At 39.1% G+C, this 21,770-nt stretch overlaps 1 protein-coding gene across 14 annotated transcripts in view; it reads right to left on the bottom strand.

The window, feature by feature from the left end:
- The window catches only part of Mi-2 (chromodomain-helicase-DNA-binding protein Mi-2 homolog), a 108,962-nt gene that overhangs the window by 64,598 nt on the left and 22,594 nt on the right, over positions 1 to 21,770 (bottom strand). For 7 of the 14 annotated variants that reach the window (XR_011392490.1, XR_011392491.1, XM_053779938.2 and 4 more), the window contains exons 7-12: positions 19,275 to 19,331; positions 18,697 to 18,894; positions 13,262 to 13,480; positions 12,893 to 13,050; positions 5,117 to 5,285; positions 3,749 to 3,876 (exon numbers count right to left, since the gene is read on the bottom strand). Coding sequence is in view for 12 of the 14 variants with exons in the window: in XM_053779938.2 (XP_053635913.1) it covers positions 3,749 to 3,876; positions 5,117 to 5,285; positions 12,893 to 13,050; positions 13,262 to 13,480; positions 18,697 to 18,894; positions 19,275 to 19,331 (929 nt within the window). In the remaining 2 variants the exon portion in view is untranslated. The remainder of the gene's footprint in view (positions 1 to 3,748; positions 3,877 to 5,116; positions 5,286 to 12,892; positions 13,051 to 13,261; positions 13,481 to 18,696; positions 18,895 to 19,274; positions 19,332 to 21,770) is intronic. The other 7 variants (XM_053779944.2, XM_053779949.2, XM_053779946.2 and 4 more) reach the window with 5 other exon arrangements.

The following is a 21,770-nucleotide window of genomic DNA, read 5'->3' as shown; positions in this document are numbered from 1 at the left end:
GTTTTTATTGCATTTATGGATTTAGAAAAGGCATATGATAGTGGATAGGGGAGCAATGTGGCAGATGTTGCAAGTATATGGAATAGGTGGTAAGTTATTAAATGCTGTAAAGAGTTTTTATGAGGATAGTGAGGCTCAGGTTAGGGTGTGTAGAAGAGAGGGAGACTACTTTCCAGTAAAAGTAGGTCTTAGACAGGGATATGTAATGTCACCATGGTTGTTTAATATATTTATAGATGGGGTTGTAAAAGAAGTAAATGCTAGGGTGTTCGGGAGAGGGGTGGGATTAAATTATGGGGAATCAAATACAAAATGGGAATTGACACAGTTACTTTTTGCTGATGATACTGTGCTTATGGGAGATTCTAAAGAAAAATTGCAAAGGTTAGTGGATGAGTTTGGGAGTGTGTGTAAAGAGTAAGGTGATGAGGGTATCAAATGATTTAGTAAGGTGATGAGGGTATCAAATGATTTAGAGTAAGATGATGAGGGTATCAAATGATTTAGATAAAGAAAAATTGTATATCAAATTGGGAAGGAGGAGTATGGAAGAAGTGAATGTTTTCAGATACTTGGGAGTTGACGTGTCGGCGGATGGATTTATGAAGGATGAGGTTAATCATAGAATTGATGAGGGAAAAAATGTGAGTGGTGCGTTGAGGTATATGTGGAGTCAAAAAATGTTATCTATGGAGGCAAAGAAGGGAATGTATGAAAGTATAGTAGTACCAACACTCTTATATGGATGTGAAGCTTGGGTTGTGAATGCAGCAGCGAGGAGACGGTTGGAGGCAGTGGAGATGTCCTGTCTAAGGGCAATGTGTGGTGTAAATATTATGCAGAAAATTCGGAGTGTGGAAATTAGGAGAAGGTGTGGAGTTAATAAAAGTATTAGTGAGAGGGCTGAAGAGGGGTTGTTGAGGTGGTTTGGTCATTTAGAGAGAATGGATCAAAGTAGAATGACATGGAGAGCATTTAAATCGGTAGGAGAAGGAAGATGGGGTAGGGGTCGTCTTCGAAAAGGTTGGAAGGAAGGGGTAAGGGAGGTTTTATGGGCGAGGGTCTTGGACTTCCAGCAGGCGTGCATGATAGTGAATGGAGACGAATGGTATTTGGGACCTGACGATCTGTTGGAGTGTGAGCAGGGTAATATTTAGTTAAGGGATTCAGGGAAACCGTTTATTTTTATATAGCCGGACTTGAGTCCTGGAAATGGGAAGTACAATGCCTGCACTCTAGAGGAGGGGTTTCGGGATATTAGCAGTTTGGAGGGATATGTTGTGTATCTTTATACGTATATGCTTCTAAACTGTTGTGTTCTGAGCACCTCTGCAAAAAGCAGTGATTATGTGTGAGTAAGGTGAAAGTGTTGAATGATGATGAAATTATTTTCTTTTTGGGGATTTTTTTTTTTTTGGGGTCACCCTGCCTCGGTGGGAGACGGCCAACTTGTTGAAAAAAAAAAATAATAATAATATATATATGTATAATAATAATAGTACGTATTATAATATGATACAATAAGAATAATAATATAATATGTATAATATTAGGAGAAGGTGTGGAGTTAATAAAAGCATTAGTCAGAGGGCAGAAGAGGGGTTGTTGAGGTGGTTTGGTCATTTAGAGAGAATGGATCAAAGTAGAATGACATGGAAAGCATATAAATCTATAGGGGAAGGAAAGAGGGGTAGGGGTCGTCCTCGAAAGGGTTGGAAAGAGGGGGTAAAGGAGGTTTTGTGGGCGAGGGGCTTGGACTTCCAGCAAGCGTGCATGAGCGTGTTAGATAGGAGTGAATGGAGACGAATGATACTTGGGACCTGACGATCTGTTGGAGTGTGAGCAGGGTAATATTTAGTGAAGGGATTCAGGGAAACCGGTTATTTTCATATAGTCGGACTTGAGTCCTGGAAATGGGAAGTACAATGCCTGCACTTTAAAGGAGGGGTTTGGGATATTGGCAGTTTGGAGGGATATGTTGTGTATCTTTATACGTATATGCTTCTAAACTGTTGTATTCTGAGCACCTCTGCAAAAGCAGTGATAATGTGTGAGTGTGGTGAAAGTGTTGAATGATAATTAAAGTATTTTCTTTTTGGGGATTTTCTTTCTTTTTTTTGGGTCACCCTGCCTCGGTGGGAGACGACCGACTTATTGAAAAAAAAAAAAAAAAAATAATAATACATATATAATAATATGGTTCGGACATGTAGAGAGAATGGAGCGAAACAGAATGACTTCAAGAGTGTATCAGTCTGTAGTGGAAGGAAGGCGGGGTAGGGGTCGGCCTAGGAAGGGTTGGAGGGAGGGGGTAAAGGAGGTTTTGTGTGCGAGGGGCTTGGACTTCCAGCAGGCATGCGTGAGCGTGTTTGATAGGAGTGAATGGAGACAAATGGTTTTTAATACTTGACGTGCTGTTGGAGTGTGAGCAAAGTAACATTTATGAAGGGATTCAGGGAAACCGGCAGGCCGGACTTGAGTCCTGGAGATGGGAAGTACAGTGCCTGCACTCTGAAGGAGGGGTGTTAATGTTGCAGTTTAAAAACTGTAGTGTAAAGCACCCTTCTGGCAAGACAGTGATGGAGTGAATGATGGTGAAAGTTTTTCTTTTTCGGGCCACCCTGCCTTGGTGGGAATCGGCCGGTGTGATAATAAAAAAAATAAAAAATAATAATGTACTACATAATAATAATTATAATAAAAGACGACTTCAAAAGGCCGTCACTAGATGGCAGTGTTTACTACAACATAGAAAGAACAGTTGTGGCAGCCTCCACCTGTTACATAATGGCATATTTTATTCATTCTAGAGTATATATCAGGTTTCTGTGTTATTTATATTGTTTATTATTTCATATTAGATGAACTGTGATAGATAAGCAAGCTGTAGAGTTGATGATAGTGAAATATTCAAGGGGTATTTTGACCTATCTGCAGGCAAACTCTCGTGGGCCGCCGCCGCCTCTGCCACATATATAATGACATATTTTATTCATTCTAAAGTATATATGAGGTTTCTATGTTATTTATATTGTTTATCATGTCATATTAGATGAACTGTGATAGATAAATAAGCCGCATAGATAACATTAGCGAAATTATTCAAGAAGTATTTTGTCCGGTCTCCAGACAAACTCTCGTCCACCACCGACACCGCCCATACCACTACATGAATTACATATTTTATTCATTTTAGAGTATATATAATCAGGTTTCTGTTATTAATATTGTTGATTATGTCATACTAGATGAAGTGAGATAGATAAATAAACCTTAGAGTTGATATTAGCGAAATTATTGAAACACAGAATTCCACTGAAACGGATTAATTGCATTTCAATTAATTTAAATGAGGAAAATTGACTCTGCAAACGAGCAAATCCAGTTGCGAGTAAGGTCGTGGAACGGATTAAACTCGCAAGTAGAGGTTCGACTGTACTGCATAATCAATAAGAAAACCAAATTATAACAAGAATACATATGAAATTCATATCAGAGTGGAAGCAGCCTCTTCCTCCTACACTCCCCTCAATCAGTTATTTAGAATAGCCTAGTCTAGTCCAATGCTATCTTGTTTGCACATCAATTAAAATTTTTCTAATTAATTTTACTTATAAATGAGAAGCAGTAAATGAAAAATGACAACAGTTATGGAAACATTCTCTAATTCATATAAATATATACATGAAACAACAAAATGCAGCAAAGGACTGTAAAGCAAAAATTTGCAGATAAAACTAAAACTTACCTCTCCTCAAGAGAGTTGGGATCAGGCTCTTTCTTGTGCCGTCTCTGGGAACCTAACTCATCATCATCATCTATACCAGGAATAGGTGGTTCATCTGGGTCAAATTTCTTGAAATATGATCTCAACATCTGAAGAACAATGTTATCCACACTTTAAAGTGCTCATGTTTTAAAATATATATAAATATAAATGATGGTGGATGTTTCCTTGGTGGGAGATAACCAATATGGTTAAAAAAACATAACATGCTATACTGTATACCATACTTTATTCATTTTTTAAATCAAAGACTTTAATTAGGAAATATATATTGGTAAACCCGGATGAAAACTGTATAGCAATTGTAATTTGTCAATATAAAACGTTCTCACTTGCTTTATGTGATAGATTAATTACTGGCATAGAAAACAGACCCATTACAAAATGAAAGGATTCGTTCGGAGACACTCTACATCACACATTTCTTTATTAGCGTTGCAACTCCTATAGTAACTCTCAAGAACACAAAAAGCAGAGGAACACTGCAGTAAGTCTACTGGCCTACATATGGCAGAGCCCTCTCAAATCCAGATCATCTCACCCACATACCTGTCCAACCCCATTCCCAAAGCCACTGAAGAAATTAACTTCTAAAACCTCATCAACTAATGCTAGGCAGGTCTTAACTCAAATTCAATCCTTCTCACTCACAATAGTCAAACTTATTTGATTTTAGCTTCAATGACCCTACTTGTCAGACTATTGAAGATTTTAGCTTCAATGACCCTACTTGTCAGACTATCTACTCAACAACTATTGCTGAACCACTTTCTAAATGTGAATATAATAATGGTACACAATACCAACAAGGTGATAAGACACATGTATAACAGTTAAGTATCTTCAATTCAAAGTATTTCACCTACAGTTGACTTCATCAATCAAGGTGGCAAATATGAAGACAGCAAAAGTAAAAGGAGAGGGAAAGGTGATGGGATCAGTCCACCAACCTTATAGTAGTAGTTTGAGGAAATCACATCTCCAGACTGAGGGTCTGACCACCTCAAACTACTTAAAGGTTGATGGACTGATCACATCATATTTACCTCTCCACTGTTGTGCTGTCTACATATTTGCCACTTCTGTAGTTGACTGGTCCATGCCCAGTCAGTTTACTGGGCATGGGCCAGTAAACTTACTGCAATGTTTATCCATTCTTATGTACTTACTTCATTACATTTTTTTTTTTTTTTGAAAGCTTGCAATTTTAAGACTGGAAGGGGCACATAATTCAGGGCATACATATCAAACACTTCCTTTTATGGCCGGAAATTAGGTCAATATAAAAGTTTTAACCTAAGAAGAAAATAACAATTCTTTACAACTAACCTGAGGATGATAAACATCCAACATTAGCTCTGAGATCCATGAACAGTGCCAATAGGACATATCCACCCATTTAACCAAGAATTCTCGTAGCTGCTTGAACTGGAATTTATCAGCTTTATCACCAACAATTTCTTTCCAGTTTTCTGGAGGTTTTGGTGGGTCCACAAATCTATTAAAAAAATGCTTACATGAAAAACAGAATATTTCATAAAAAAATACATTTGTGCCATCTTAAAGCTACAATCAAATGCTATTTTTTTTAATACGTCAGCCATCTCCCACTGAGGCAGGGTGACCCTAAAGAAAAAAACACTTTCACCATCACTCAACACTTTTGTCACCAAGGTCTTCTTGCAGCATTCTTTCCATTTACAAGTGGCAGCTTTGAAGTCAAGTACTCAAAAATAAGGAAAATTCTGCATGGTTATCATTTCAAAAAGGTAGCTTATGAATTAAAGAAAAAAAAAATCAGACAGAAATCATTTTAGAAAAGTAAATGATTCCATTCTGGGTGCCTTCCTATGATAGTTTAATATAATAAACCATAAAGAATTTTTTATTTATTTTTTTTATCACTTGAACAATTGCCTACTCCTCCCCAAGTGCTATCCTGAACACTTGCACAACCCTTTCACTGTCAAGACCCCTGCTTGCAAACTGGCTCTCAGTGTCAAAGAATTTAAAAATATATATATTTTTTCTCATGAAATGATAAGAGAATCTGATTCTGAAGGTAATGAAACCAAAAGTACGAAACTTGATGGTAAAGTTATGGAATTATGCTCTCGCATAGTTAGCAGTCTTGGCGATATTTACGCATTGGTGATTTCGCCCACTTTGTGCTCTATTTTTGACCACTACCAAACTCAGCTATTTTACTAATATTCTTTGTATTCCATTTCATATTTCAACTACCCAATAGTAATCAGAAATTGGTAATTTGGCCAATTTCGTACAAAATTCAACAATTATCAATTTGAAAATATGGTCCAAAATAAATAAGGTAGACATTCCTGGTAAGCACCAATAAACATTTCCTCTGTTCCTTAGTCACATCTCCATGCCCCTCTTATATTACACTTGCTTTTCATTTTGAATTTTTATTCACACAGAAACAGAGTAGCTGATCAGGCCGAGTCACTGGGAGCCTGGTAATGGACCGGGCTACGGGGGCGTTGATCCTCATAATACCCTCCCGGAAGGTAGACAAAAAATAGAAGATTTATTGTTATGTAGACTACTGCTTTATTGTAATAATTGTATAAATAATATCAGTGCATTCCTAAATGCATATTAGACTGACACCATTTGTGTACTCTGGAATATCAACAGAAATCAAACATTTCTGCTATTTTGAGCTGAATTTCAAAGTACTTTCACTCCTGAAACTAATCAAAATCACCTCTATTTCTGAAATATATCTTCCATTCTATCAATATGACCAAGAAACTGAGAATACAACTATAAAAACTATATAAAAATGCACTGCGAAGTCACTGTTTCAAACCAAAAACACGGTTGCAGTTTTTTCTCATTATATACACTGTGTTGCAGGATTTTTTTTTATATGGTGCACACTTACTGCATAGGCCCATTCTCTCACATCTAGGCCCAAATTTACAGCTCACAGCTTTTCTGAGTGAGGTGAGCTCATGGCATGATACTACAGGACGAACATTGGCTTCAAAGCCTTGATACAAAGGGCTGACAACGAAAGAGTTAATCAACCTGAAGATTACCCTCCCAATGTAAGTTTACTTAACTGCCTTTCCAACTAAATCTACAGTGATGATTAGCCTCACTGCCTATTGCTACCTGCCTAAAACAGAATGGAGGAAATCCATCTTCAATTGATCAAAAAATACTCAGGCAGGGAGATAATGCAATATTGCACCTCAAGCAATCTTTACCCTTTGAGGGTCAGTCACATACATGTACGTCATTGCAGCCAGGTTCAGTCAAGTACTTTTTTTTTTTTTCAACAAGTCAGCCGTCTCCCACCGAGGCAGGGTGACCCAAAAAGAAAGAAAATCCCCAAAAAGAAAATACTTTTAACATCACTCAACACATTCACCTCACTCATACATAATCACTGTCTTTGCAGAGGCACCCAGATACAACAGTTCAGAAGCATATATAGATATATAACATATCCCTCCAAACTGCCAATATCCCAAACCCCTCCTTTAAAGTGCAGGCATTGTACTTCCCATTTCCAGGACTCAAGTCCAGCTATAAAAAATAACCGGTTTCCCTGAATCCCTTCACTAAATGTTACCCTGCTCACACTCCAAACAGCTTGTCAGGTCCCAAAAACCATTCATCTCCATTCACTCCTATCTAACACGCTCACGCATGCTTGCTGGAAGTCAAAGCCGCTCGCCCACAAAACCTCCTTTACCCCCTCCCTCCAACCTTTTCGAGGACGACCCCTACCCCGCCTTCCTACCCCTACAGATTTATACGCTCTCCATGTCATTCTACTTTGATCCATTCTCTCTAAATGACCAAACCACCTCAACAACCCCTCTTCAGCCCTCTCACTAATACTTTTATTAACTCCACACCTCCTAATTTCCACACTCCAAATTCTCTGCATAATATGTACACCACACATTGCCCTTAGGACATCACCACTGCCTCCAACTGCCTCCTCGCTGCAGCATTTACAACGCAAGCTTCACACCCATAAGAGTGTTGGTACCATTATACTTTCATACATTCCCTTCTTTGCCTCCAAAGATAAAATTTTTTGTCTCCACATATACCTCAATGCACCACTCACCTTTCTTCCTTCATCAATTCTATGGTTAATCTCATCCCTCATTAACCCATCTGCTGACACATCAACTCCCAAATATCTGAAAACATTCACTTCTTCCATACTCCCTCTCCGATGTGATATCCAATTTTTATCTAAATCGTTTGATACCCTCATCACCTTATCCTTATCTATGTTCACTTTCAACTTTCTACCTTTACACACACTCCCAAACTCATCCACTAACCTTTGCAACTTTTCTTTAGAATCTCCCATAAGCACAGAATCATCAGCAAAAAGTAACTGTTAACTCCCATTTTGTACTTGATTCCCCATAATTTAATCCCACCCCTCTCCCCAACACCCTAGCATTTACTTCCTTGACAACTCCATCTATAAATGTATTAAACAACCATGGTGACATTACACATTCCTGTCTAAAACCTACTTTTACCGGAAAGTAATCTCCCTCTCTTCTACACATACTAACCTGACCCTCACTATCCTCATAAAAACTTTTTACAGCATTTAGTAACTTACTACCTATTCAATACACCTGCAACATCTCCCACATTGCTCCCCTATGCACTCTATCCTATGCCTTTTCTAAATCCATAAATGCAATGAAAACTTCCTTACCTTTATCTAAATACTTTTCACATATATGCTTCAATGTGAACACTTGATCTACACATCCCCTACCCACACTAAAGCCTCCTTGCTCATCTGCAATCCTACTCTGTCTTACCTCTAATTCTCTCAATAATAATCCTACCATACACTTTTCCTGGTATACTTAATAAACTTTTTTTTTTTCAACAAACGGGCCGTATCCCACCGAGGCAGGGTGGCCCAAAAAGAAAAACAAGTTTTTTTAAATTTAGTAATCTATACTGGAGAAGGGGTTACTAGCCCCTTGCTCCCGGCATTTTAGTTACCTCTTACAACACGCATGGCTTACAGAGGAAGAATTCTGTTCCACTTCCCCATGGAGATAAGAGGAGATAAACAAGAATAAGAACTAGAAAGAAAATAGAAGAAAACCCAGATGTGTGTGTGTATACATATGCTTGTATATATATGTGTAGTGTGACCTAAGTGTAAGTAGAAGTAGCAAGACGTACCTGAAATTTTGCATGTTCATGAGACAGAAAAAAGAACACCAGCAATCCTACCATCATGTAAAACAATTACAGGCTTTCGTTTTACACTCACTTGGCAGGACGGTAGTACCTCTCTGGGCAGTTGCTGTCTACCAACGTACTACCTAGGACTTAATAAACTTTTTTTTTTTTTAACCCTTAAACTGTCCAAACAGATTGACGTTCAAATCCGTAGTGCTCCAAAAGTAGATCTACGTTTCTTTTTACATATTTTCAATAACAAAAAAAAATGTAGATAAAAGTTTTTTTTACACGTTTTCAAATGTAAAAAAAAATGATGATCTACAATTTTTACATACTTTCAAATGTTAAAAAAACGTAGATCTACGTTTGGACAATTTAAGGGTTAACAAGTTGGCCGTCTCCCCCTTCCCTTTATGTAAAGGAACTATACAAGCTCTCTGCCAATCCCTAGGAACCTTCCCTCTTTCATACATTTATTAAACAAAAATACCAACCACTCCAACACTATCATCCCCTGCTGTTAACATTTTTGTCATGATCCCATCAGTTCCACCTGCTTTACCCCCTTTCATTCTACGTAATGCCTCACGCACCTCCCCCATACTCACATCCTGCTCTTCTTCACTCCTAAAAATTTTTATACCTCCCTGGCTAGTTCATGAAATTACCGCCTCCCTTTCTTCATCGACATTTAAAAGTTCCTCAAAATATTCCTGCCATCTACCCAATACCTCCAGCTCCCCATCTACTAACTCACCTACTCTGTTTTTAACTGACAAATCCATTCATTCCCTAGGTTTTCTTAACTTGTTTATCTCACTCCAAAATTTTTTCTTATTTTCTGCAAAATTTCTTGACAGTCCTTCTCCCACTCTATCTGCTCTCCTTCAGCACTCTCACCACTCTCTTCACCTTTCTTTTACTCTCCATATACTCTGCTCTTCTTATAACACTTCTGCTTTGTAAAACCTCTCATAAGCTATCTTTTTCTCTTTTATCATACCCTTTACTTCATCATTCCACCAATCATTCCTCTTTCCTCCTGCACCCGCCCTCCTATAACCAAAAACTTCTGCCCCACGTACTTATACATGTAAATTCTAGCACCTTCAAATCTGGTGGCAGAAAGCTGGCAGGCCTACATATGAAAGAATGGGTCTGCGTGGTCAGCATGCACAGTATAAAAAAAAAATCCTGAAGCACACAGTACATAATGAGAAAAAGAGAAACTCTGACCGTGTTTTTGGTTTAAAACAGCGACTTTCCAGTGTATTTTCATAAGGTATTTATGGTTGCTTATGGTCTCGTTTAGGGATTGGCAGAGAGCATGCATAGTTCCTTTGTATAAAGGCAAAGGGGATAAAAGAGAGTGCAAAAATTATAGGGGGATAAGTCTGTTGAGTATACCTGGCAAAGTGTATGGTAGAGTTATTATTGAAAGAATTAAGAGTAAGATGGAGAATAGGATAGCAGATGAACAAGGAGGCTTTAGGAAAGGTAGGGGGTGTGTGGACCAGGTGTTTACAGTGAAACATATAAGTGAACAGTATTTAGATAAGGCTAAAGAGGTCTTTGTGGCATTTATGGATTTGGAAAAGGCATATGACAGGGTGGATAGGGGGGCAATGTGGCAGATGTTGCAGGTGTATGGTGTAGGAGGTAGGTTACTGAAAGCAGTGAAGAGTTTTTACGAGGATAGTGAGGCTCAAGTTAGAGTATGTAGGAAAGAGGGAAATTATTTCCCAGTAAAAGTAGGCCTTAGACAAGGATGTGTGATGTCACCGTGGTTGTTTAATATATTTATAGATGGGGTTGTAAGAGAAGTAAATGAGAGGGTCTTGGCAAGAGGCGTGGAGTTAAAAGATAAAGAATCACACATAAAGTGGGAGTTGTCACAGTTGCTCTTTGCTGATGACACTGTGCTCTTGGGAGATTCTGAAGAGAAGTTGCAGAGATTGGTGGATAAATTTGGTAGGGTGTGCAAAAGAAGAAAATTAAAAGTGAATACAAGAAAGAGTAAGGTTATGAGGATAACAAAAAGGTTAGGTGATGAAAGATTGGATATCAGATTGGAGGGAGAGAGTATGGAGGAGGTGAATGTATTCAGATATTTGGGAGTGGACGTGTCAGTGGATGGGTCTATGAAAGATGAGGTAAATCATAGAATTGATGAGGGGAAAAGGATGAGTGGTGCACTTAGGAGTCTGTGGAGACAAAGAACTTTGTCCTTGGAGGCAAAGAGGGGAATGTATGAGAGTATAGTTTTACCAACGCTCTTATATGGGTGTGAAGCATGGGTGATGAATGTTGCAGCGAGGAGAAGGCTGGAGGCAGTGGAGATGTCATGTCTGAGAGCAATGTGTGGTGTGAATATAATGCAGAGAATTCGTAGTTTGGAAGTTAGGAGTAGGTGCGAGATTACCAAAACTGTTGTCCAGAGGGCTGAGGAAGGGTTGTTGAGGTGGTTCGGACATGTGGAGAGAATGGAGCGAAACAGAATAACTTCAAGAGTGTATCAGTCTGTAGTGGAAGGAAGGCGGGGTAGGGGTCGGCCTAGGAAAGGTTGGAGGGACGGGGTAAAGGAGGTTTTGTGTGCGAGGGGCTTGGACTTCCAGCAGGCATGCGTGAGCGTGTTTGATAGGAGTGAATGGAGACAAATGGTTTTTAATACTTGACGTGCTGTTGGAGTGTGAGCAAAGCAACATTTATGAAGGGGTTCAGGGAAACCGGCAGGCCGGACTTGAGTCCTGGAGATGGGAAGTACAGTGCCTGCACTCTGAAGGAGGGGTGTTAATGTTGCAGTTTAAAAACTGTAGTGTAAAGCACCCTTCTGGCAAGACAGTGATGGAGTGAATGATGGTGAAAGTTTTTCTTTTTTGGGCCACCCTGCGTTGGTGGGAATCAGCCAGTGTGATAAAAAAAAAAAAAATACAGAAATAGAGATGATTTTGATTGGTTTCACAATGACAAGTATGTATCTTGAAATTGAGGTCCAAGTAGAAAAAATGTTCAATTTTTACAATGTTCAAGAGTACATGACTAGCAGTGTGATGACTACATGACTAGCTGTGTGATGACTGTGCATGACTAGCTGTATGATGACTATACATGACTAGCTGTGTGATGACTGTACATGACTTGCAGTGTGATGACTGTACATGAACAAATCACGCCATTCATCCAATACAAGTCAACTGGCGAGTCTAATATTCTTTCACAAGTGCTGATATTATTTATATCATTTTTACAATGATGCAGTAGTCTGCATAACAGTAAATTTTCTATTTTTTGTGAGAATAAAAATTCAAAATTTAAAGCAAAAGTAATGTAAAAGGGGCCTGGAGACGTGACTAATGAACAGAATGTGTCTTGTTTATTATTTATGCCAGGAATGTCTGTCTTGTTTATTATGGACCCTATTTTGAAATTGGCATATTCTGAAAATTGTATGAAATTGGCCAAATTGCCAATTTCTGACCACTTTATTGAGTAGCCAAAATCGGTAAATGGGAGGCTTCTTGTACTCAGGTGATAGAATAAATGGAGTTCTAGCAAAATAGCTATGATTTTAGTCAACTGAAACATTGGAATTGACCAAAAATAGGGCTCAAAGTGGGTGAAATTTCCAATGCGTAAATATCGTCGAGACCACTAACTTCACTAGAGCATAATTCCATAAGCTTTCCATCCAATTTCATACTTTTGGTGTCATGATGATCAGAAAAAGATTCTCTATCATTTCATAAGAAAAATAAATTTTTTCAAAAATTTTTCAACCCTGAGAACGAATTTGAGGGAGGGCCTCTCGACCCTCAAAGGGTTAATAACTGTTGTAGATATAGGTAAGAGGCTTTGCCTCAATTATAGCTGAATTCCAAGAATACAAACCTCCAGAAAAGAATCTTCTGCACTCGTCCTGGAAGGGGTTCACAAGCACACCGCTGACATGTCCACTCTCCTTCTGGGACTTGATATAACGGTGGTGACAAGCAGTATGTATGATAGGCATTAACACATGAATCGCAGCAAAGCAGCTCCCCTCCATCCTTTAAGAAACTCCGTGTATTAGTAAAACTGCATATTTCTCCTTATTACATGAAAATTATGCTCAGTTACAAAACCAAAGATATTTAAAATCATGCAATACTGTTACAAATAACCAATATCACAAATGTTTTTGCAAATCAAGCAGCATATAAAATCAACATATTCAAGCCATTACAAATGGAACAATAAATGCCGCCAGAAGAAACTGACCTGATGTTTACTGACCTTGCAAACCTTGCAATATTCCATATGCTCATCTTCTTCCTTCACCCCCTCAGCTTCACAGGTAGGGCATGACCACTTGCCCTCAGGAGCCTCTTCCAGCTCTGGCTCTAGGCAAACTAGATGGTATGCCTTTGGGCAAGTGTCACATAGGATTATTTCCCCTCCCTGCTGGCACACCTCACAGTAGTCCTGGTTGGGGGGAGACTGGTTAAGTATAAAAAAAAAAAAGAACCATTAGTATTAAAGATCCGGAAATCTTCATATACTTTTTAAATACATAATTCCTTGCCTAATCTAACAAACATGTGCTAAATAATAAATAAGCCTCAACTCTAATAATTAAGTATGAGGTAATACTAAGAAAGACTGAAAAGAACTGGTTCTCATATTAAAGTTTACAAGGTGGAAAGAAGCGCCTGCAATTTGAATAATCTTTGGGAATGTTGTAATTGCTTTATTTGAATTCTGAGTTCCATGCTCTTCTGTAAAGACAGCTGGAGAGAGAATAACCATGATTTTTTTTTTATGTAACCCTGACTTAGTGGGAAATGGCTGATGTTTTAAAAATGTTAAAAGCAATCACCTTCACTTGGCCTTTAACTGCCTTTCCAAAAGGATCTACATCAACCCATGCTGGCCTACTAAACAGCAATACCTTGCAGCCCTTGAAATTCAAATTTAGCTTATTGGTTTCCTGAATTTATTTCTCACCAAAACTTTATTTTCAGCATTTCATAAAAAAAAAAAGAGCAAGGGACTGTTATTTGCTTCTTGTTCTACAGTTATCACTTAAGTTCTTGCCTTTACCAAATAAACCTTCCTTTATTATACAGTATTCTCATTGAAGGAACTTCATATTACAACTTCCTCACTATCATTTTCACCCCATTTCTATAATTTAGTTCCCTTGTATTACCTTCTCTTCTATAACAGTAAGCCTATGCAACACACAATGCCACTACATTCATAAAGCTGCAATGCCTTTTCAACATCCTAATAACCACTTTCTTCCCAGTTCCAAACTTTTTATTTTTTGATTTATTATATACCTCTCAATTACAGTTTTTTGGTGCCTGCCATTTTTTATGGCACTTATTTGAAATTCCTCTAATTCTATTGCCAAAGTATAGCTCAGCATATCAATAGCTCCCCCTATAATATACTTACATTCCTAAGTATACTTTTCTTGTCTAACCAAGTTCAGCAGTGCTCTCATTAGCACCTCGTATCACCTATTATCAAACCTCTGAGAGTAATTCAAGTAAAGGTCCCAGGGGCATATATTCTGTCTGTGGTAGGCGAGTGACACCCACCCACAAAAGATGGTCAATTCATCATAAATATTAAGCTCACTCAATAATATAATTATGGATCACTATGGGAAACTAATTTTTCTGTCCCGTTATGAAATATTTTGCCAGTTAGTCTAAGATACATCTGCACACCCCACAACAAGTTATATCATGCACAACACACACCATGCGACAATAACCCACCATATGCCAATGAAAGGTACCTAATTGCCATTTACACTCAACACCTTAAATTTTTCCATCTTCCTCAAATCTCATTTAGGTGATGTCTCCTTAAAAATAACAATTACAGTACTGCATCATGACACTGGTTAAAAATATCCTTAGGATACAATTCAAAACCTCCAGGACTAACTTCCTTACTATGCTCTTCTCAGATCTTAGCTCATAAACACTGACAATTATCCACTTCACACATCGTCATTCACTTTCTTCTAACCACTTTCAAATAGAATTATGCTTACCTTGTTCTTCCCCAGTATAGACCCAACCTTTCTTCTCTCAGATAAGCTAATTCAAACATTTCATTTTTTTAACTTTATTTAACTCATTACCATGACAATATGTTGCATACCAAATAATTACTTAAAATCCAAATTGTATTCACACATTCAATCAATTTCCAAAAATTCCTTCATCTTTTTTTTTTATTAAATACAGAAAGGGTAGTCCCATATACCTAGTACAGTGGAACCTCGGTTCTCGTTTGCCCTGGTTTTTGTCGAATTCGATTTTCAACGACTTTTTTCATCAAAATTTTGTCCCAATTTTCGTTCATCACCTCGGTTTTCATCGAGATGAGAGTGGTCCACATTACCGAATGTGTCCGCCTGCGCCCACACAAAAGCATCTCACGCGTTCTGAGTCAGTCTGTCTGTTTCTCATCGGTAGAGGGTGGCAGTGGTTGTGATGGTGGTAGTGATTGTGGTAGAGGGTGGTAGTGGTTGTGATGGTAGTAGTGATTGTGGTAGAGGGTGGTAGTGATGGTGGTAGATATAACCTCTCCTCCCTCTCCCCTCCTCACCGTCTTCCATACGCCAACAAGAGTCTTCAATAGAGGTACAAGTGATGTTAAATGTTAATTTATCCATTTCATTAGTCTTTTATATTTATTTCTCACTGTTTTCTGTATGTAAAACTATAGTTATTCTCTATAAAATGTGTTTTTTTTAAAAACTTTTGGGTGTCTGGAACAGATTAATTTCTCATAGGAAATATTGCTTCAGTTTTCATCGAATTTGGTTTTCATCAGACTTTCTGGAACGAATTAATGATGAAAACCGAGGTTCCACTGTAGTTTTTAGTCACTTTTCATAGCACGCTTGGCTACAGATGAATGATTATAACCCACTTTCCCCGACAGGATTTAAAAAAGTAACAAATTTGAGAACTCGAGTCAAGAAACATGCAATGAATCTCTTAAGCATAAAAATGAATGGAAATTTGAGTTAGCAATATTAACCTGGTACCTTAATGTTCAAGAGATAGGAAAAAAATTCATAAGTAGAGGCAGATTCCATACACAGTTTTAAGAACAGGTACAGTAAAGTCCACAAGACTAGGAGTGAATCTGGCAAATGACAAGTTGAGAGGTGGGGCCAGGAGCTAAGATTCAACCACTGCAACCACATATGTGAGTGTATATTAATACCAAGGTAGAGCCCCCCCCCCCAAAAAAAAAACACTTTTACTGTTATTCAATCACTGCCTTGCCAGAAGAATGCTGACTTCACAATTCAGACTGATGACCCTCTGAACTGCAGCATCCCCACTCTAGAATGCAGGCACTGTGTTTTCCACCTACAGGTCTCAAGACTAGCTAAACTTAATTCCAAGTCATATTTCATTACTCACCTGATAGGATTATAAACTTGACATATAACTAAAATTCTCTGATAAGTGTACCAAGAAAAACCAAGTAATCTACTTCACTTTCATTACTACCACTCTTTGCATTATACCTTTTGCCCTCATTTTACAAGCTATTAGTCCATAGTTGCATTTATAAAATGCTTTTGAGAATACTATGTAGACTACATCAGTGTTTTCTTGTCCATCAAAGGTCTCTGCAATTTCAACAGTGTGATCCAAGAGGCAAGATCTCGCTTGCTCAAAAGCCACGCTGACTAAAAACGTACCCCTCCCCACTTTTCCTCACCTGTTACTCTATCAACTGTATCTATCTTTGGTATATTGTTGCATAGCCCGTTTAACAGCGTCCACCGTACTAATACACAGGCGAGGATTACGTTTCCAACATAGTACATACAAATTTGCGTGCCTTCAAATATGCCAGCTGCCAATATTTTTGACCCTGGCATAGCTGTTTGGGATTCCAAAATGGAAAACACGAGAAAATTCAAACTACGTATATCGGAGTATAAGACAAATTCTAACCACACAATAGAACGAAAAACTAATGTCAGACCTGGGAGCGATAATGTCCCACAACCTCTTCATGCCTTTGAAAAAAATAAGACCATGCAGGTCTGCATAGTGCAACATGGGTAACACTGCCTAACTACCATAAGTAAACAATGAAACCAGGACCAAATTCATTACAATTTCATATTAACACCAGAATTTAGACAAAAAGCAGTATGCAGATTTAAACTGGGATACCCCAATACAGTTAAACAATGAGTTGTTTCCATGTTTTGACAAGTATTACACCTTGAAACAATTGTAATAGTTAAGATTTTCTAAATATGTATATGTTTTAATGTAGGATTGAAGGCACACAAGTGTTATGGGCACAGACACTACATTCTACTTACAAAACCCAGATTATGCCCTCGAAAATAAATATCTAACATCATAATTAACCTAGGATAACCCAATACAGTCAAACAATGAGACTTATTTCCATGTTTGAGGAGTATTACCTCATAAAACAATTGTAGGATATGTGTTCCTTGTATGTACAGTGTTAGAAGACCAAAGTAGTAAAAAAAAATTGAATTAACAATTTGCATCATACTGCATATTCCCATATTTGAAGTACTCAAACACCATGACACATCTAATATCATAAGAAACAAAAAACTGAAAAACAAAAAACCGAAAAACAATCATATTTTGCCATCAATAAATTTTAAATCTCAAATATCACTGGCAAATTTACACCACTGTTGATAACAAGTTATTATTTTTTCTCCAACTTCAAAACACCATAAAATCTAAATTTTTAGCAACTCCACTCACTTTAGTCTTATTCAATTCAACAGAAATGCACTTTCAATCTGAAAGAAGGGTCATTGTGTGAGGGGAATATTTCCATTCTACAGGGCTTTTTTTTTTTTGAGGGGAGTATTATTTGAAATTACAACTGCTCTCTTAGATGGAGATGATAGAAAAAAAAAAAAGCAATCCTGCCTGAGATATCCGGGGTGCAGATTATGTAAGGGGTGCAGACCGCGTCGGGGGTGCGGACCGCGTCGGGGGTGAGGACCGCGTCAGGGGTGAGGACCGCGTCGGGGAGCGGACCGCGTCGGGGGAGCGGACCGCGTCGGGGGAGCGGACCGCGTCGGGGGAGCGGACCGCGTCGGGGGAGCGGACCGTGTCGGGGGAGCGGATCGCGTCGGGGGAGTGGACCGCGTCGGGGGAGCGGACCGCATCGGGGGAGCGGACCGCATCGGGGGAGCGGACCGCATCGGGGGAGCGGACCGCATCGGGGGAGCGGACCGCGTCGGGGGAGCGGACCGCGTCGGGGGAGCAGACAGCGTCGGGGGAGTGGACAGAGTCGGGGGTGCGGACCGCGTCGGAGGGTGCGGACCGCGTTGGGGGTGCAGACCGCATCGGGGGTGCAGACCGCGTCGGGGGTGCAGACCGCGTCGGGGGTGCAGACCGCGTCGGGGGTGCAGACCGCGTCGGGGTGCAGACCGCGTCGGGGGTGCAGACCGCGTCGGGGGTGCAGACCGCGTCGGGGGTGCAGACTGTGTCACGGGTGCAGACTGCGTCGGGGGTGCAGACTAGGGTCAAGACCATCTCAGACAAGGTACTTAAATGAAACATGAGGGTGGCCCTTCAAAATGGTGAGCTTTTAGAAGCAAACAGGGTCAGTATTTACATATGTATTCTAAGGACAATTTTTTTTTTAATACTTACTTGGTGGTCCGTTTCATAACCATCCTCGTCCTTGGCCTTTATACGCTTTCTCCTTTTGCTCTTACTCCCAATCTTTGCTTTGGCTTTCTTTTTTGCTCCTGCTGCAATTTCTGCTTCATCCTCAGCTTTGTTCATGTCTTCAGCTTCAGCCAGCATCTGTTCAAACTCTGCATCACTGTCCTGGCTTGAGTCATCCTCCTGAGGAAAGGAATTATGTATTATGATTAGACTTTCTGAATATTGAAAATCCAGAGTCTGGCTGTCTGGCCAGGAGTAATCACTCTTTACATATTCACTAAAAAAGCAAAGTTATATGCAGTTTTGAGTTTTGCAGTGAATTTACCAAGTACAGTAATCCAAAATTACGAATTAAAAATTTTTTCAAAGAAATTTTGGTGACAGAGTCAACAATCACAGACCACAAACCCAGTAAGATGGGTGCAATTAACCTGAATTCCTTAAAGTGGGGACAGTTGCCACCTTAAGGGGGTACTTGTCTACAAAAGAATTTGTGCAGAAGAAAAGAAACCTTATCATAAAACCGGACATGCCAAATACTGGAGATCTGGGAAACATACGTTCGTGTGTTCCTGCTGGACCGGCTCATAGTTTTTGTTCAACCCCCTGTCTTGAACCTGCGTGAGATGGGCGCTAAAGGACAAGCAAGTTTAAAGCAAAGTGAAGTGATTTTTCAGTGCATGATTGAAGAAAGGGCCTTGGCACTGAAGAAAAGCAGTATGAGCGCAGAGAATTTACGACTTATTATAGCAATGTAGAAGGATGTCACAAAAATGTATTGAAACATTAAATTTATGTCAAGTCAACAATAAAATGAGGAAGCGGTAATGACACTAGATGTCTAGGAAGTGTTTTTAAACGATTATATATTTTGAATATATGCAATATCAATAAATAAACTGAACTTATTAAGTAATAAGCTTATATGATTAAATTGTTAATAGTAAAGCTTTACTAAAACTTTGCTAATTTCATAAACTAATTTATTACATGAGGCCACCCCTTAATGATTGGGGGTATTTCCAGAAAAAACAAGGTGTCAAAGATATATAATATAGAATGTCTTTAAATAAAATACTCAACATGTGAGATTAGTTTAAAGGATTATGATTGGCAGAGAAGAAAAAAAAAAATAGGTGAAACTAAAAAAGACTTACAAGAGAAAATGAAAAAAAAAAATTAAATTATTAGAAAATGCTAGTACTGTATTTGACGTTAGGTTAAGGAAGGATGCAACTGTTCATCTACATAACCATACAGGGATTGAGAGAGAATGTAGGGGGCAGGGAGGGGGGGAGGGGGTAAATAAGTGTCAAACAAGTAGCTTAATCTAAAATTGTACTCAAATGTGTCAATAGAATACACAACTACATTTGTATGATATTCCACACAGACATTATGTTACTAGTTTTGCTATAATTCTGCAGATTCATTGCACTGAAGTAAAAATAGTAAGCAACCTGAAGTGCATATTCTAATGTTAAGTGTGCTCTTGAAAAGCCACAACTTGAAATTTTGACCTTGAGGTATAACCATCAACCTTTAATTTGTCATATATCCAACCTTTACTGTTCCAAGATTATTTTCATGTAAATAAAGACTATTCATATTTTAAATATATTAAAAATAATAAATCTAACAAATTTGACACGGCCTTTAATCATGAAGTTTTTTTTTTTTTTTATTATCACACTGGCCGATTCCCACCAAGGCAGGGTGGCCCGAAAAAGAAAAACTTTCACCATCATTCACTCCATCACTGTCTTGCCAGAAGAGTGCTTTACACTACAGTTTTTAAACTGCAACATTAACATCCCTCCTTCAGAGTGCAGGCACTGTACTTCCCATCTCCAGGACTCAAGTCCGGCCTGCCGGTTTCCCTGAATCCCTTCATAAATGTTACTTTGCTCACACTCCAACAGCACGTCAAGTATTAAAAACCATTTGTCTCCATTCACTCCTATCAAACACGCTCACGCATGCCTGCTGGAAGTCCAAGCCCCTCGCACACAAAACCTCCTTTACCCCCTCCCTCCAACCTTTCCTAGGCCGACCCCTACCCCGCCTTCCTTCCACTACAGACTGATACACTCTTGAAGTCATTCCGTTTCGCTCCATTCTCTCTACATGTCCGAACCACCTCAACAACCCTTCCTCAGCCCTCTGGACAACAGTTTTGGCAATCCCGCACCTCCTAACTTCCAAACTACAAATTCTCTTCATTATATTCACACCACACATTGCCCTCAGACATGACATCTCCACTGCCTCCAGCCTTCTCCTCGCTGTAACATTCATCACCCATGCTTCACACTCATATAAGAGCGTTGGTAAAACTATACTCTCATACATTCCCCTCTTTGCCTCCAAGGACAAAGTTCTTTGTCTCCACAGACTCCTAAGTGCACCGCTCACCCTTTTCCCCTCATCAATTTATGATTCACCTCATCCATCATAGACCCATCCGCTGACACGTCCACTCCCAAATATCTGAATACATTCACCTCCTCCATACTCTCTCCCTCCAATCTGATATCCAATCTTTCATCACCCAATCTTTTTGTTATCCTCAAAACCTTACTCTTTCCTGTATTCACTTTTAATTTTCTTCTTTTGCATACCCTACCAAATTCATCCACCAACCTCTGCAACTTCTCTTCAGAATCTCCCAAGAGCACAGTGTCATCAGCAAAGAGCAACTGTGACAACTCCCACTTTATGTGTGATTCTTTATCTTTTAACTCCATGCCTCTTGCCAAGACCCTCGCATTTACTTCTCTTACAACCCCATCTATAAATATATTAAACAACCACGGTGACATCACACATCCTTGTCTAAGGCCTACTTTTACTGGGAAATAATTTCCCTCTTTCCTACATGCTCTAACTTGAGCCTCACTATCCTCGTAAAAACTCTTCACTGCTTTCAGTAACCTACCTCCTACACCATACACCTGCAACATCTGCCACATTGCCCCCCTATCCACCCTGTCATATGCCTTTTCCAAATCCATAAATGCCACAAAGACCTCTTTAGCCTTATCTAAATACTGTTC

The sequence above is a fragment of the Cherax quadricarinatus genome, chromosome 27 (assembly GCF_038502225.1).
Source record: "Cherax quadricarinatus isolate ZL_2023a chromosome 27, ASM3850222v1, whole genome shotgun sequence".
Classification (NCBI taxonomy): Eukaryota; Metazoa; Arthropoda; class Malacostraca; order Decapoda; family Parastacidae; genus Cherax; species Cherax quadricarinatus.
Note: the sequence above shows the minus strand (reverse complement) of the source record. Positions and strands in the feature narration are given on the sequence as shown.